Source organism: Danio aesculapii, chromosome 24 (genome assembly GCF_903798145.1).
Source record: "Danio aesculapii chromosome 24, fDanAes4.1, whole genome shotgun sequence".
NCBI lineage: Eukaryota > Metazoa > Chordata > Actinopteri > Cypriniformes > Danionidae > Danio > Danio aesculapii.
The window spans coordinates 1,118,601-1,134,873 of NC_079458.1; the positions used below are offsets into that span (position 1 = coordinate 1,118,601).

At 37.5% G+C, this 16,273-nt stretch overlaps 1 protein-coding gene across 1 annotated transcript in view; it reads right to left on the reverse strand.

Annotated features, from left to right (window-relative positions):
* The window catches only part of acvr2ba (activin A receptor type 2Ba), a 63,375-nt gene that overhangs the window by 18,094 nt on the left and 29,008 nt on the right, over positions 1-16,273 (reverse strand). Inside the window, exon 2 of the mRNA XM_056451104.1 lies at positions 1,777-1,984. Within this exon, the coding sequence (XP_056307079.1) occupies positions 1,777-1,984 (208 nt within the window). The remainder of the gene's footprint in view (positions 1-1,776; positions 1,985-16,273) is intronic.

The window sequence follows — 16,273 nt, forward strand, 5'->3', positions numbered from 1 at the left end:
ACTCTAGTTTAGGTGTTATTACCTGTCATAGCAATTAAAGTCATCAAGTCAATGCCCACACAGTTATGGTTATAGTTTAGTTGTTATTACCTGTTATAGCAGTTAAGGTTATTGAGCAAGTTCTCATACAATTATAAATCTAGTTCAGTTGTTATTACCTGTCATAACAGTTAATGTCATTCAGCTAGTACTCACAGAGTTATAACTCTAGTTTAGGTGTTATTACCTGTCATAGCAGGCAAGTAATCAAGCCAGCGTTCATACAGTTATTAACTATAGTTTATTTGTTATTACCTGCTGTAGCAGTTGAAGTTGTCAAGCAAGTACTCCAATTATAACTATAATTCTTATGACAGGTAATAACAACTAAAGTCATCTAGCTAGTAGTCATACAATTATAACTCTAGTTGTTACTACCTGTTGTAGCAGTTAATGTCATTGAGCTAGTTCTCATACAGTTATAACTCTAATTTAAGTGTTATTACCTGTTATAGCAGTTAAAGTCATCAAGTCAGCATTCATACAGTTATAACTATAGTTTAGTTGTTATTACCTGTCATAGGAATTAAAGTCATCAAGTCAGTGCTCATACAGTTATGGTTATAGTTTAGTTGTTATTACCTGTTATAGCAGGTAAGGTTATTGAGCAAGTTCTCATACAATTATAAATCTAGTTTAGGTGTTATTACCTGTCATGGCAGTTAAAGTCATTGAGCTAGTTCTCATACAGTCATAACTCTAGTTTAGGTGTTATTACCTGTTATAGCAGTTAAAGTCATCAACCCAGCATTCATACAGTTATAACTATAGTTTAGGTGTTATTACCTGTCATAGCAATTAAAGTCATCAACCAGCATTCATACAGTTATAACTATAGTTTAGGTGTTATTAATTGTCATAACAGTTAAAGTCATCAACCCAGCATTCATACAGTTATAATTATAGTTTAGTTGTTATTACCTGTTATAGCAGCTAAGGTTATTGAGCAAGTTCTCATACAATTATAAATCTAGTTTAGGTGTTATTACCTGTCATGGCGGTTAAAGTCATTGAGCTAGTTCTCATACAGTTATAACTCTAGTTTAGGTTGTTATTACCTGTTATAGCAGTTAAAGTCATTAACCCAGCATTCATACAATTATAACTATAGTTTAGTTGTTATTACCTGTTATAGCAGTTAAGGTTATTGAGCAAGTTCTCATACAATTATAAATCTAGTTTAGGTGTTATTACCTGTCATGGCGGTTAAAGTCATTGAGCTAGTTCTCATACAGTTATAACTCTAGTTTAGTTGTTATTACCTGTTATAGCAATTAAAGTCATCAAATCAGTGCTCATTCAGTTTTGGTTATAGTTTAGTTGTTATTACCTGTCATAGCAGTTAAAGTCATTGAGCAAGTTCTCATACAATTATAAATCTAGTTTAGTTGTTATTACCCGTCATAGCGGCATTCATACAGTTATAACTCTAGTTTAGTTGTTTAACCTGTCATAGCAATTAAAGTCATCAAATCAGTGCTCATACAGTTATAGTTATAGTTTAGTTGTCGTTAACTGTTGTAGCAGTCATTAAACTAGTACTCATAAGATCATAACTCTAGTTTGGGTGTTATTACCTGTCATAGCAGTTGAAGTAGTCAAGCTAGTACTCGTACAAATTCTAACTGTAGTTTAGGTGCTATTATCTGTGGTAGCAGTTAAAGTCATCTAGTAATCGTCCAAAAAAAGTCATTGCTAGTACACATACAGTTGTAACTGTAGTTTAGTTGTTATTACCTGTCGTAGCAGTTGAAGTCGTCGAGCCAGCAGCCCTTCTTGACGAGCTGAATGGAGCCGGAGTTGTTCCTCCAGGAGGCGTAGCAGTGCGAGCGCTTGTCGTTCTCACCTTCACATCGCTCCACACCGCTACGGTTCGTCTTCTCCACCTCCCAGTTAACGTTAAAGTACAAACACTCCCGCGTGTCCACCTCGCCATGACTGGGGCCTGTAAACAAACACACACACCGTTAGAAACCAGAACCACTATATTAAAGGTCCTAAGAAATTAAAGTATTGTTAGTTTTTAGGATACCTGTGGACCAAATATGCAGAATGTAAACTATTTCACCAGGAAAAGTCACACACTGAAAGTAAGCGAGTTGCTGAAGCACATATTGAATAGTGATCAGTGAAAGGTGTTTCTGTGTGGAGTTTGCATGTTCTCCCTGTGTTGGCGTAGGTTTGCGCGTGCTCCGGTTTCCCCCACAGTCCAAACACATGCGCTATAGGGGAATTGATGAACTAAGTTGGCCGTAGTGTATGAGTGTGTGTGTGAATGGGTGTTTCCCAGTACTGGGTTGTAGCTGGAAGGGCGTCCGCTGTGTCAAACATATACTGGAATAGTTGGCGGTTCATTCCCTGATCCCTGATAAATAAAGGACTGAATCAAAGGAGAATGAATGAATGAATCAGTGAAAGGTTGAGGTGTTGAAGCCTTAAAACAGCATCTTTTTAATTAGAGAGCCTCATATAAGCCTTCAGATGAATCCAGCACGGAGTTAAGCCGTGCAAGCAGACTCACGCTGACACACAGCAGACATAAAGAGAGACGTGTTCCCACATTCCTTCAGGGACGCCGCCTGACATTTTCCTGCTTTTAATTAAACAATGACAGTAATTGTTTCCTCATTAGAGTGTAATTGATGAGGTTTGTAAGAGGCCGAGAGGAGAGGCTGTCAACAAACAGCACAGAAAGAGCAGCGATCAGTCACTGGTGTCACACACACACACACACACACACACACACACACACACACACACACACGGGCACGGGCACGCAAACGCACACAAGCCTAAAAAAACTCACACTCGAACACACAACTGCACAGGCAAGCACAAACACACACACACACACACACACACACACACACAAACACTCACAAGTACACACACATAAATGCTAACACAACAAGCCCACAAACTCAAACACACACACACACACATACACAAACAAGTGCACAAACTCACACACATCCAAAAACACTCACATGTACACACACACACATCCAAAAACACTCACATGTACACACACAAACACACACACACAAAAATACAAACACAAACACTCACAAACTTACACACAAGTGCACTAAGCACACACAAATACAAGCACACAAAAAGATACACACAAATGCACACGAAAGCATAAACAAACACACACACTCCCAAACTCAAGCACAAAAAAAACACAGATGATCAATTACAAACACAAATTCACACACAAACACTCAAACTCAAGCACACACACACGCACACCAACACATGCGCATAAAGCACACACACAACTTCAAGCACACAAACACACAAAAACATACAATTGCACATACAAAAACACACAAATACACACATAAGCACAGACTAATGCACACACAAGCACAAACACACACACACACACACACACACACACTGACAAATTTAAGCACAATAGCGCACACACACACACACACACACAAGCACAAAATTATACAACAATGCTCTAAATGCACACACAATCACAAAAACAAACACACACACAGACACACTGACAAATTTAAGCACAATAGCGCACACACACACACAAACACACACAAAAATATACACAAATGCTCTAAATGCACACACAAGCACAAAAACAAACACACACACACACACACTGACAAATTTAAGCACAATAGCGCACACACACACACACACACACACACACACAAAAATATACACAAATGCTCTAAATGCACACACAAGCACAAAAATAAACACACACACACACACACACACACACAGACAAATTTAAGCACAATAGTGCGCGCACACACACACACACACACACAAGCACAAATCCACTCACAGACAAATACAGATGCACACAAACACCAATATAAACGCACACACAAACACAAGCTCTAGATGTAAGCGCTGCATGAAACTGGAAAACAGGCAATATTCACAGCAATACTGTAATACGATATTACGATAATATTCAGTGTCATTACATTTCCCAGTGTTTCCTCTAGGATTTTAGTCTTTTACACAGATCCATCAACTAACTGTGGCGTTATTTCAATGACAAATGTGAGCGCAGTATTACAAGTCGAGATCGCATTTATGTAATACAAGCATGGGGATCTCTGCTAGCGCGCCGAACTCCTCTGCTTGTGCACAAAACCTCTTGCACACCCCCTCAAATATAAGCAGGTCAAGTGCAGATCTTCTTGTGCGCTCTCAGATAAACACTGCTGAAGTGTGATTTAGTGCGTTTATGTAACGAGTATGTCTCCAACACTTCTTAGATTTGCTAGGAATATTTCTGAATGTCTCCAATAGACCTACAGAGCGGTATTAACGCGCCCTGATGTAAAGTGAGTTATTGTTATGTAAGATAAAGTCATTGTATGCAGCACCACAGACCTTTATCTATAAATAAAGTATATTAATATAATTTGTGTTCATCAGAACTGAAAGCTACGTCATGTTTACTGGCCTCACGCATCACGCAGCTGCCAGTCAGTCAGCACGTCACCTTAAAGGGTTAAACAGATTACAGAAAAGTCAGCGCTGTTATAATCCACCTAATACATTTTGGTGAGATTATAACCCTCTATTAAAAAAACAACGACTGAATGTTTTGAATGAGAAGCTATAATGCAGCCGTGGCGGGATGAGTTTTGGTGTGGCGCCCCGCCACGGACGAATGAGTGTAGCGGAAACCATGCTTTCCCTACAGAAAATCTATTTTCATTAGCTTTAAAAACATTTATTTGTTTAATAATCAATCAAATAAACAGAAAACTGATTTTTTTAAATATTTAAGCACATCTTCAGGCTAAAAAGGTAAACATTTAGACTTTAAAACAGAAAGAATGAGTGTAAACTGGATTCTCATTGACTATTGTTATGTTCCTTTCTCTGATACCGATATTCATGTACTATTAATGCAAGATATGAAGAGTTTAGATGCAAACATTTTGAGATTTCCTCTAAAATTTGCATTTTTAATCAGGCTCCTGTGTGTATGTTCAGTAATATCACTTTTATGGCAAAGAATAAGTCCTTTTCCTGGTCTTTAAAGTGAAATATCTTAACATAAACAAAAGGCGGCTGAGAGAAAAAATGTTTGTCATCTTTTTTGCATCATTTTTGCACAGCCCTTTTGCATCCGAACTCTTCATATGTCATTTTTCAACTATTGTGCAGGCCTAAATGTGGTTCAGTAAAGAGTGAAAATCCAATCAAATGAATCCTGAAAATCCTGAAAGCTCTCATGTTGACAGAGAAGAGTCTGGATCCCATTTAACCCGATCCACACACACAGACATCTCCAAAACCACATCCACAACATTCCAGACCAGATCCTGATGAAAAGCAGACGAGCAAACCACTAAACACACACTGAACAGCAGAAGCCACACAAAACACCACAACTGACAAACACAATCAGCACTGATTAGAATAATGACACTAGACTTGCTCATAATGTGCTAATTGTCATTTTACCAGTGTAATATCTTCAATAACACAAACTAAACGATTAGTGTTGAGAATCAAAAGCATTAGCTGTGTGATGAAGACTATTAGAATGCAGTAAACACAAACACATTCATTTAAATGATAAGCAGAACTCATCCCTGCATGGGTTAATTTTTATAAGATATGATAGTCTGGTAATATTTTACAAGCTATGAAGACGATGGTCATTTATAGTAAATTAAAAAAGTGTTTTATATTAATTTATAATTTATTTACATTTATAGCAATGCAGCGTTTTTTACAATTCTATAGTAAACTAATTGAACTGATCTGTTGTGGTGATTCTACAGTTGCTATGGTAACAAAACTACATTAATTAATCCGTTGTGGTTATTGTAGTTGCTACGGTAACAACAACTATAGTAATTGATCTGTTGTGGTGATTCTACAGTTGCTATGGTAACACAACAACTATAGTAATTGATCTGTTGTGGTGACTCTACAGTTTCTATGGTAACACAACAACTATAGTAATTGATCTGTTGTAGTGATTCTACAGTTGCTATGGTAACACAACAACTATATTAATTGATCTGTTGTGGTGATTCTACAGTTGCGACGGTAACACAACAACTATATTAATTGATCTGTTGTGGTGATTCGACAGTTGCTATGGTAACACAACTACATTAATTAATCCGTTGTGGTGATTCGACAGTTGCTACGATAACAACAACTATAGTAATTGATCTGTTGTGGCGATTCGACAGTTGTTATGGTAACACAACTACAGTAATATGAACAAACGACCCAATACTGTAGTTTTCTACACTTATAGGTAGGGCCAGACAGAATCTGTAGACATTTTGTGATACTTCTGCGGAGAACTTTGTTAAAAATCTGCAGATTTATGAGGATTTTAGGAATATCATAACTAAAAACTTGATATATTAAATAAAAAAATAATATCTTTAACTTATGTAATGTTTACAATGCAAATCCACTTTACTTGGTAAACAAAGCAAGTCTCTCAAATAATCAAAGACAGACAATATTACTCTACAAATTATATTGTAAATGAGAATATTTTTATATTAGTCAATAAAATTACTGAAGTTAATTTAAAAACTGTATAACTATAAATGTACACATCTACACAAGTAAATAATCAGAGTTAATGATGGGCTAAAAATCTGCAGAAATATGCGCGCGCAGATTCTGTGTGGGCCTACTCATAGGGGATATTACACCCCTGTTTAATTTAGTAAAATTTAAAGTATACTACAGTATTTATTACAGTTTATTAGCTCACTATAGTCCGAATTAGCCACTAAACTGTCAAAACGTAAAATACTTATGATTTCTCGTGAGATCAGGCTGTGTAGATTGTTTATTTTATTTTATGCTGATGCACTCCCCTGCAGAATCATCATCATCTAAAGGATTATTTTTTACAGATAGAGATATTCAAGTCATCTGGTAAAATTGTATTGATATCACAACTTTATTGCAATGTTTATTCCAATATTGTGCAGCCCTAATCTGAATATTAAATCACTTCATCAGAATAAATAGTTTTACAGACACAAACTGCAGTCAAACGTCAGATTTACAAAACAATAATGCACCAACATTAAAGATGAGATGATTCCCCAGTTTCTCTGACACACAAAGTAGATGATTTAATCCTAAAGAGAGCGTGTCTGAGGCCTGATCTATTCAGAAAGAGCTTCATAATGCTCCATTTACACATAAAGCACGACTCGGCATTCACAAACAAATGAGATAAAAACACAGAAGCAGCTCTTTATTAAAAACATAACAGTAAAAGCATTTTATTACTCCTCAGGGAAAGAGAAAAAGAAACACCAGCTGTGTTTAGGAAAAAATGAACTGAGCTGTTTTACTAGGCGGCATGAAAAAGCCTAATTTCAGCCAATCAGCTGTATTTTCTACAGCAGGAGAAGAAACCCGGCGGTGAAAATCTTATTTGTGAAAGATAAACTCCCACAGAGAGCTGAAAATAAACGGCTGGCAGTCGAACACACACCAACTACATGAGGAGACGCTTCATGACACTGATCCAGAAATGAGCATCAGTGTGTATGCGTGTCTGTCTGTACACACACACACCACTTCTGTCTACAGTTCAGCAAAAGGTGAAGGAAAAGAACACACTCAAACCGAGCATTCCTCATCTGATAAATAAGAGTTCAGCGCTGTTGAAAATCTAGAGCTTCACAATATTGCATCGGTTTATTTAAAAGTAGAAGCAAATCATTTGTGCATCTCAATGCAACACTGAATCATTTGATCACTCCTGAATGAATATGACTCTGAATCATTCGAGTCAGTGATTCAATTATTCATTTTGAATGAATGATTCAGTGAATCGCTTATTAAGACCTACTGGTGGTATTACCGTCATATTTATTAATCCATGACAGTCTTAAACACAAGCACACAAATTAAAATCCCCCAAAATATTAAGATCTGCTCAACTATTTAACCCGTTTCCCAACACACTAGCACTGGAGCCGAACACATACACAATGAGAGCTTTAATTTCTAGTCCTCTCAGTTAAACAATGCATTCATTCATCAGTCTCACAGATTTGCCTCAGAAGTTAATGAGCAGCATCTGTCTTCAGTGTTTTCAGATGAATGACACACTGCTCTGTACTGGCCCTTGATGACTCAATTAACACATCCCATTAACACATTACACACAACGGACCGGGCTCTCCAGCGCTCCCCTTCACTCCAGAATAAAACACTGAAACCTTCTGACACAGAACCAGCAAAAGCAGTCAACATGCAGAAGAAAAAAAATCCTTTCTGCGAGTTAATCAAGAGTGAAATACTACTACAACAACGACAACAACTACTCTAACAACAACAACTACTCCAACAACAACAACAACAACAACAACTACTCCAACAACAACAACAACAACTACTCCAACAACAACAACTACTCCAACAACAACAACTACTACAACAACTACTACTCCAACAACAACAGCAACAACAACAACAACTACTACTACTACTCCAACAACAACAACAACAACAACAACTACTACTACTACTCCAACAACAACAACAACAACTACTCCAAAAACAACTACTACTCCAACAACAACAACAGCAACAACTACTACTACTCTAACAACAACAACAACAACAACAACAACAACTACAAAACAACAACTACTACTCCAACAACAACTACTACGACTACAACTACTACAACTATAACAACAACTACTACAACAACAACAAAACAATAACTACTGCTACTCTAACTACTATTATTCCAACAACAACTACAACTATAACAAAAACTACAACAACAACAACTACGCCTACTACTACTATAGCTACAACAACGACACCTACTAAAACAACTGCAACTACTACTACAACAACAACTACTGCAACAATGACAACTACTACTCCAACAACTACAACAACTACTACTACGACTATAACGACAACTACAACAACTACTACTACGACTATAACGACAACTACAACAACTACTACTCCAAAACTAATACAACACTAATACAACTACAACAATAACTACAGCAACAACAACAATTACTACAACTACAACAACAACTACTACTACTACTACAAGAACAACTACTACAACTATTACTTAAATTACTCATAAATTAAGCCAACTTAATATTTACATTCCACAGCTGTTAACTAGGTAACCAATTGAGGACCATTTTCACATGTTGCGTGACATCATTACATCTGCTATAGTTATATTTACGGCAGCGAAGTTATTATTGATTATTACAGCAGAATGAGAGTATATAGTTCATATCATCCTAGAAAATAACTTGCGTCAGTCTTAGTACACGAAGCAACTACAGAAGAGTCCAGCTTTAAATAGTAAAATTACCTTTGAATATTTTGAGCAAGATGCTAATGGTCTAATCCAATTCAATGATCTATGCTAAGCTAAGTGTTCCTTCCGTAACTCAGATATCAACTGAATGGATTCAGAAATGGTAAAGCTCAACTGTTAACATAATCAGTTCACTGTTAATTTTAGTGAATGTATTCATAATTAGATTAATTGATTCAACTAAGGGCTGCATGGTGGCACACCGGGTAGCATGCTCGCCTCAAAGCAAGAAGGTCGCCGGTTCGAGCCTCGGCTGGGTCAGTTGGCGTTTCTGTGTGGAGTTTGCATGTTCTCCCAGTGTTCGCGTGGGTTTCCTCCGGGTTCTCCGGTTTACCCAACAAGTCCAAAGATATGTAGTATAGCTGAATTGTGTTGGCTAAATTGTCTGTAGAGTATGAGTGTGTATGGATGTTTCCCATTGATGGGTTGCAGCTGGAAAGCCATTCGCAGCATAAAACATGCTGGATAAGTGAATAAAGGGACTAAGCCGAAAAGAATGAATGAATGAACGAATGATTCAACTAATAAACTAAAAATGAATCCAATCTGCTCGTCAAGTTATCTTCGTGGGAGGAAAAATATATTTCAATGCTTTTGCATTCTCACACTAATTGGGTAATGTTGTGTGTAAATTTCATTCACTGAAGAGCCACTTCCAATATAGGTGTTGGAATTTACATTGGCGCTAACTGGTGTTGTCAAAAGAACTGGTGCTAAGTTGATTTAAAAAGAATAAATAAAGCTAGCCCTACTAGGTTTTCACCTATTTTTTTTTCCAGGTACATTAAAAAGGGGAATTATTTTAAAAAAAAAATAGTAAATATACATATATATAGCCTAAATGAATGCCAATCTAACTTTATTTAATAAATGTGTGTATTTATTTTTGGTTAGTAAATAGTATCTATTCTATTTGGGCCACTTCAGGCTACCAAAAACTGAAGAGTGTCTGCACAAAAGGCTAGCAGGGATTTAGCAATTTCGGGAGCCCTGAAGAGATATAAAATGAGTCTATTTCCAAAAACAGTGAAGTGTTCCTTTAAAGTAGTTATTAAAGGAGTGTCTGGCCTCTGTTTTACGACTCTGACATTTCACTGCTCCTGAATGCCGCTTCTCTCAGCAGGATGGAGGCACATTCAGGTCAAGGATGATTCCTTCCCTCTACATATTAAAGCAGGATAATTTCAGGGAAGAACCGGTCGCTCGTCATCTAGATAATTACTCATAATAGGCAGGATTCGCCATCCATCACAGATGTCCTGCAATTCATCTACAATTAAAGTCTTCATGAACAGGAAGTTAGCGACATGTTGGCTCAGTGGTTAGCACTGCCACACGGCAAGGCGGCATCCGCTACATAAAACATATGCTGGATAAGTTGGCGGTTCATTCTGCTGTGGTGACCCCTGATGAATAAAGGGACTAAGTCAAAGGAAAATGAATGAATGAATGAATGAACAGGAGGTTGCTGCAGATTGTATTGCAGTATGATGATCCATTTTTAACTATAACCGAATATTAAGCAGGAGGCGGGGTTGTATTTGAGCTCCGCCTCTCATGGTGTTCTCACAGCAAACTAATGCTTGAAAGGGGTGTGGCTAAGATTATTACACCCAATCAAAGTCCTCAGTGAAGAACAGATATTCCCTAGAGTTTGTAGTGAAGTTTGAGCTGAAATTACCACACAGATATTGTTCTCTACCTCTCTGAAACTGACCCTTTTAGGCTTTGATCCTAATTGTGGTGTTTCGGTGACTGTCGCTTTAAATTCAAATGAGATTGTGCTCTTTTTCAGAAGAGGGCGGAGCTACAAATGCACATGTATCAGCATAGCAGCAGATTCAAAATAAGACTGAGGTCTTAATGAGGGAGGGATGGGAACTAGTAGGCGGGGCTTTCCCTCTCAGATGACGCGTACAAAGGGAAAATGTCAATCAAAGTGTTTCTGCAGACTGTTTCACACACAGACTCAAACAAATACACACAAGCACAGACCGACACACACACAAAGCAGACAATCAACCTCAGAATTACTCAAACGCAGACACACACTCAGGCCCCGTTTACACTAGTACATTTTAGTTTTTAAACGGTGTTGAAAACTGCTGAAAACGCACACCACGTGAGCACACACACACTCTGGCATGCGCTGAAGCGATGAGAGCTGTGCACGTCAGACTGTTCATCAATGATCTTCCACTGGATCTAATCTCACTATATTTGTTAAACGTGATATTTAACTCATCTTGCTGTCTATTATCTAATGACATATTCCCCGACTTCGGTCTTTTGAATCTATTACGCCTAGTTCACCCTACAGGATTTTAACCCTGATTTAAACCCTATTTGGAAGTTAACGAGCTCGCCGACAGATCGGGCTGTGATCGGGAAGAAATCTGCGGGTGCTCGGCGCTCGCCAGTCTTTATGCGTGAACTACTGAACAACCCATCAAAGAGGCTCGCTGAAGCGTCGCCGACACCTCACAGACGGAAATCCAATATCTAGCATGCTGAATAAAAATAAAATCAATTTAATTGGGTTCAATTTAAACAAACAAGTAATGTTCAACTTAATTAGTTTGTTTTAAATTCAGCCCAAATAAATTGTTTACAACCTCTTAACTTAAAATGTAGTAAATCCAAGGAATCATCTTTGAATCGTTTTTTTCAGTGCATGCAGTCAGATGTAGTGACGATCTGCAGCCAATGAGAGAGCATATCAGCATGAGCTGAATGCCTGTGTGCTCAGGAGCTCAACAGAAACGTCTGTGATTGGCCAGAATGCTTCATTCTGCGTTAACACGGACACGAGAGTAGGCTATATTAACAGGGGAACTAGAATTCTGTAACTATTAGAATTACTATACTGCTCATTCTGACCGTTCGCATATAAAACCTCATATTGTCACGTCTGTCACCAAAATCGATGGCATGATAATCGTAACCGAAGCGAACCGTGAGACCAGTGTAGATTCACACCTGTTTAATTTATGTAACCAAGTACACTGATTCTGCACGTTTGACTGATTGTTTGCCTTCATTTCCTATAATGTATAAACTTATTGTATGGTATACTTTTATAAATGGCCATTATTGATTATTAAAACTGATGTTCAGTGAAAGAGACTTATTTTCAATGGGAATTAAAGGAGGCAGTGATGTTATAGGCTCCATTTTGTTATAAATATGCATACAGTGAAGATGAAGCTCATATAAATATATAGCTACACGCCGCCTCAACATTTTTAGTGTCTGTTTAGCTGCTCATTTCAAAAGGAAAATAGGCAAATCCTCATATCATGTTGTCATTTTATTGATAAGTTGTGAAACAGCGTATCCAAGGTGATGTGAATGAGGTTATACAGTACACTGTTCCCTTTGAAGATTCGCCCGACGTGTCCTCGGGAATCTGTTTTCCATATCAATCTTGAAGTCTGAACTTACAAGGAGAGGATGCAGGACTGACCTGTGTGCACTTAATATTGAGGGAAAGCCCCAATCAGAGAGGTGAATGTCTGCAGCCATTCCTCTGTTTTCAGATGTCTCCGTTTCCCCCCATCCACACTAAAACAGAGCAGCAGCGTGTTTTTTAAATGAAAACGGCCTCTTCAGTGTTTCCAAAATGCTCCGTTTTTTGGCGCTCAAAAACTCTGGTGTAGTGTGGATGGATGGCGTAACCGTAGCAAAACTTGTGCGTTTTAAAATGAAAACATATTAGTGTAAACACAGATTCATTCCTCTGCATGATTGTGCATGTGTGTGTGTGTGTGTGTGTTTGTGTGTGTGTGTCTGACCAGAACAAAGACTGCAAACCATAAAGAAATGTGTGTTTGCATGATAATACAAGATCCAGACAGACACACACACACACATCTGACAAACAACATCCCTAACAGCACACAAGGGTTAATAAACATTACAACAACCACTTCCAAATTGTAGTTGTTATACAATTTTATCCGGATTACTTGATTTTTTCAGTCAGTCTAGTTAAACAAACCCTTTAAACATCTTGTTCATGGATTATTTTATACATACTGTGTGTTTGTTTAATTTTAGGATGTTAATAAAAGCAAATTAATAACATATGAAATCCAAACACACACATAATGTATTGTATTAATATGAAAAAGCTCATAAGCTCTCTAATAACCCTGAAACTGTACATTATGAATATCACTGATGAATTACATTTGATCCTCTTCTAGTGTAGAAACACAACCAAACCCTCTACTACAAAAACAAGTGCTTAAAATGAAGATTATCCTGATGTAGTTGCGCAATAAAACCCGTCGTTGTACTTTATGAATTGCTTTAGCTTGTCTTTTGGCTGCTAAATACATAATTGAGCTTCTTATTTCCTAAATGCAACAGATGCCGCAGCCTTTATTGATAGTGAACGATGCATGACGCTCTTCAGCAGAAAACTCCTTCACATAAGAGAAATGAAACAATCTACAGTCTCTCTCGGAGTTTATTTTGGCAGCGCTCCTGTGGGTTTCTCCTTGTGGTGAAGCGCTCTTTCATTCAGACGCTCAGACACCAGTTTAATTATAGCCGCTGGCCAGAAACACAAACCACAGCTCATACACACAACAATAATCATCATAATCAAGACCATCGCAATAAAAACAAGCCCACAGGAGGTTTCTCTGGAAAGCTTGGCTTGTAATGGATTATATGTACGCTGGATTATGTAATCAGAATCCAAACATCAAGTATCTGTAATTGAGAGTAAACTACTTTTTAAAAGGTTGTAATGGTGGTGGAAATATTGGAAAAAACTGACATTAAGAGCTGCACGAAACCGGGAAAATGTGCAATGTAGTTGAGTATTGTGATAACGATGATTCTTATGATATAATGTTTACTTAGAGAAATGTTTATTTTCATCAGCTGTGTTTTTAAGTCATTTATTTGTGCAATGATATTCAAATAAACAGATTAATTAATTCTAATTCATACAAAAAAAAGATGAAGTCAGGGTGCAAACATTAAGAGCTCTAGTTTAACAATGTAAGCGCAGACTAAGCGCATGCTGCTGAAGCATTAAAGGCATGTCTGAATCCACATTTGCTGTTTTACAGGTGCTGTTTGTTCAAGTTTTGACTCTTCTATCGCATAAAACTAACATCATATATTTGCAGACATTTCAGAAACATGCTAAAAACATTCTTGTTTATCTGAGAAACAATGCTGAAGTCAGATATTCTGCTTTGAATATGTGCGTTACGTGCCGAAACGTCTGTCTTTTAGTTCTTTTAACCCGCCCAATGCCAGTTTAGCCAATTATATTTCAGCACCCGGGTTGCCAGATGGTGGAAAACAGCGTACTTTATTCATTCAGTCAGAAAGGCTCTCAAAGCATGCATCCGTGACTGAAACGCGTCCTCCAGTGGATAGTAGCAGACTCTGAGAAGAGACGCAGATTCAGAGTTCCACATAAGGTAGTTATTTAGCAAATAATAAAAATATTATAAGCGTAAACATTAGGTGAGCGGGTTATACTGTAAACATGTGTCTTAACAACATGCTATGTGACAAGATTTACAGTGATGAGCAATTTGGCTGTTTGCGTCAGATGAAACACGATAGAAATGTAAATACAGCCATTCAGAAGCACACAATAGTGCACTCACTGCACTCCAGCGAAATGATAAGGTTTATAATCTAATTAATACATATTACACGTCTTTAACATTATTAAATGTACATACTGAATCACTGTTGGTTTTGAGTCACAGTTCTAGAGTTCAATCTTAAGCTGTTTATTGTATTTTCCAGATCTGAGCTGAACTCTCTGCTGCTGCTTTCAGTATATGGCAATAAATATCATGTAAAATGCCATTCAAACTCACATTATTAGCGTTTAACACTGAATAAAGCACATGAGGTGTACTTGATTATTGTCAGTATTCTGTTGCTTAGCTGCGGGAAATAGAAGACATACTGCACTTTTAAGAATGGAAAAATACGCTCTGCATCAAGGTGCATGGTCTAACAGGGATGAGCTTATTCTCTTAATGAGTTCTGGGTGTGTTTTCAGCACAATGTGCATTAAACCAATCAGACTTGTCTCCCATTATCGTTAAAAATCAGTTGTGTTGCTCCATGGTACATTTGCTATTTACATGAAAGACTCTGTAAGTGTAAAAACTGAACGCTTCACTAGCCAGAAAACAGTTAAACAGAGCATCTGCAGCGCGAAGATAAAGAAGGAGCCTCCTCCATACAGCCTCTTTACTTTAATTTTACTCTTTACTTTACTCCTTTAGTATCATGGGTAAGGAAACGAGTTGTACACACTCCTCTGAACACATCCATTAGCCCACATATTTAATTTCCTTTGTTAAGCACAAAGATTTGATCAAAACTTTTTCTAAATTCAGTTCTAATCTCCAGCAAAGGAATAAATGAACAATAATAATGAAGTGTGGTCAAAACACTGAGTTATATCCAAACACACGCCCATATAGTGATGCAGACGTCTCCAAAACTCCACAGATGGACAAATCTAAACTTGAGTTTATTCTAACGAATATAAATATGTTTACAACAATGCGCCTTAACACACCTCCTTTTCAGACCAGCACACCCATGAGTTCACAAAGTGGTGCAAATGGATTTGCTATTTAAATAACATGGTGCAAAACATGAAAGTGAAACCTGTGCTCGTATGAACATAGCAACACATCACACCTTATTGCGCCCTTAGACTTTAAGTGAGCCCCTTACATGCTCCCCCTTACACACTCAAGCTCAATTATTTCCGTTCTCTCCCAGGACATCATGGTAAACCTGCTAACATTATCAAGCAATATCTAAGTGCAAACTCTTGAAATCCCTATAAATGAATGAAAAGCT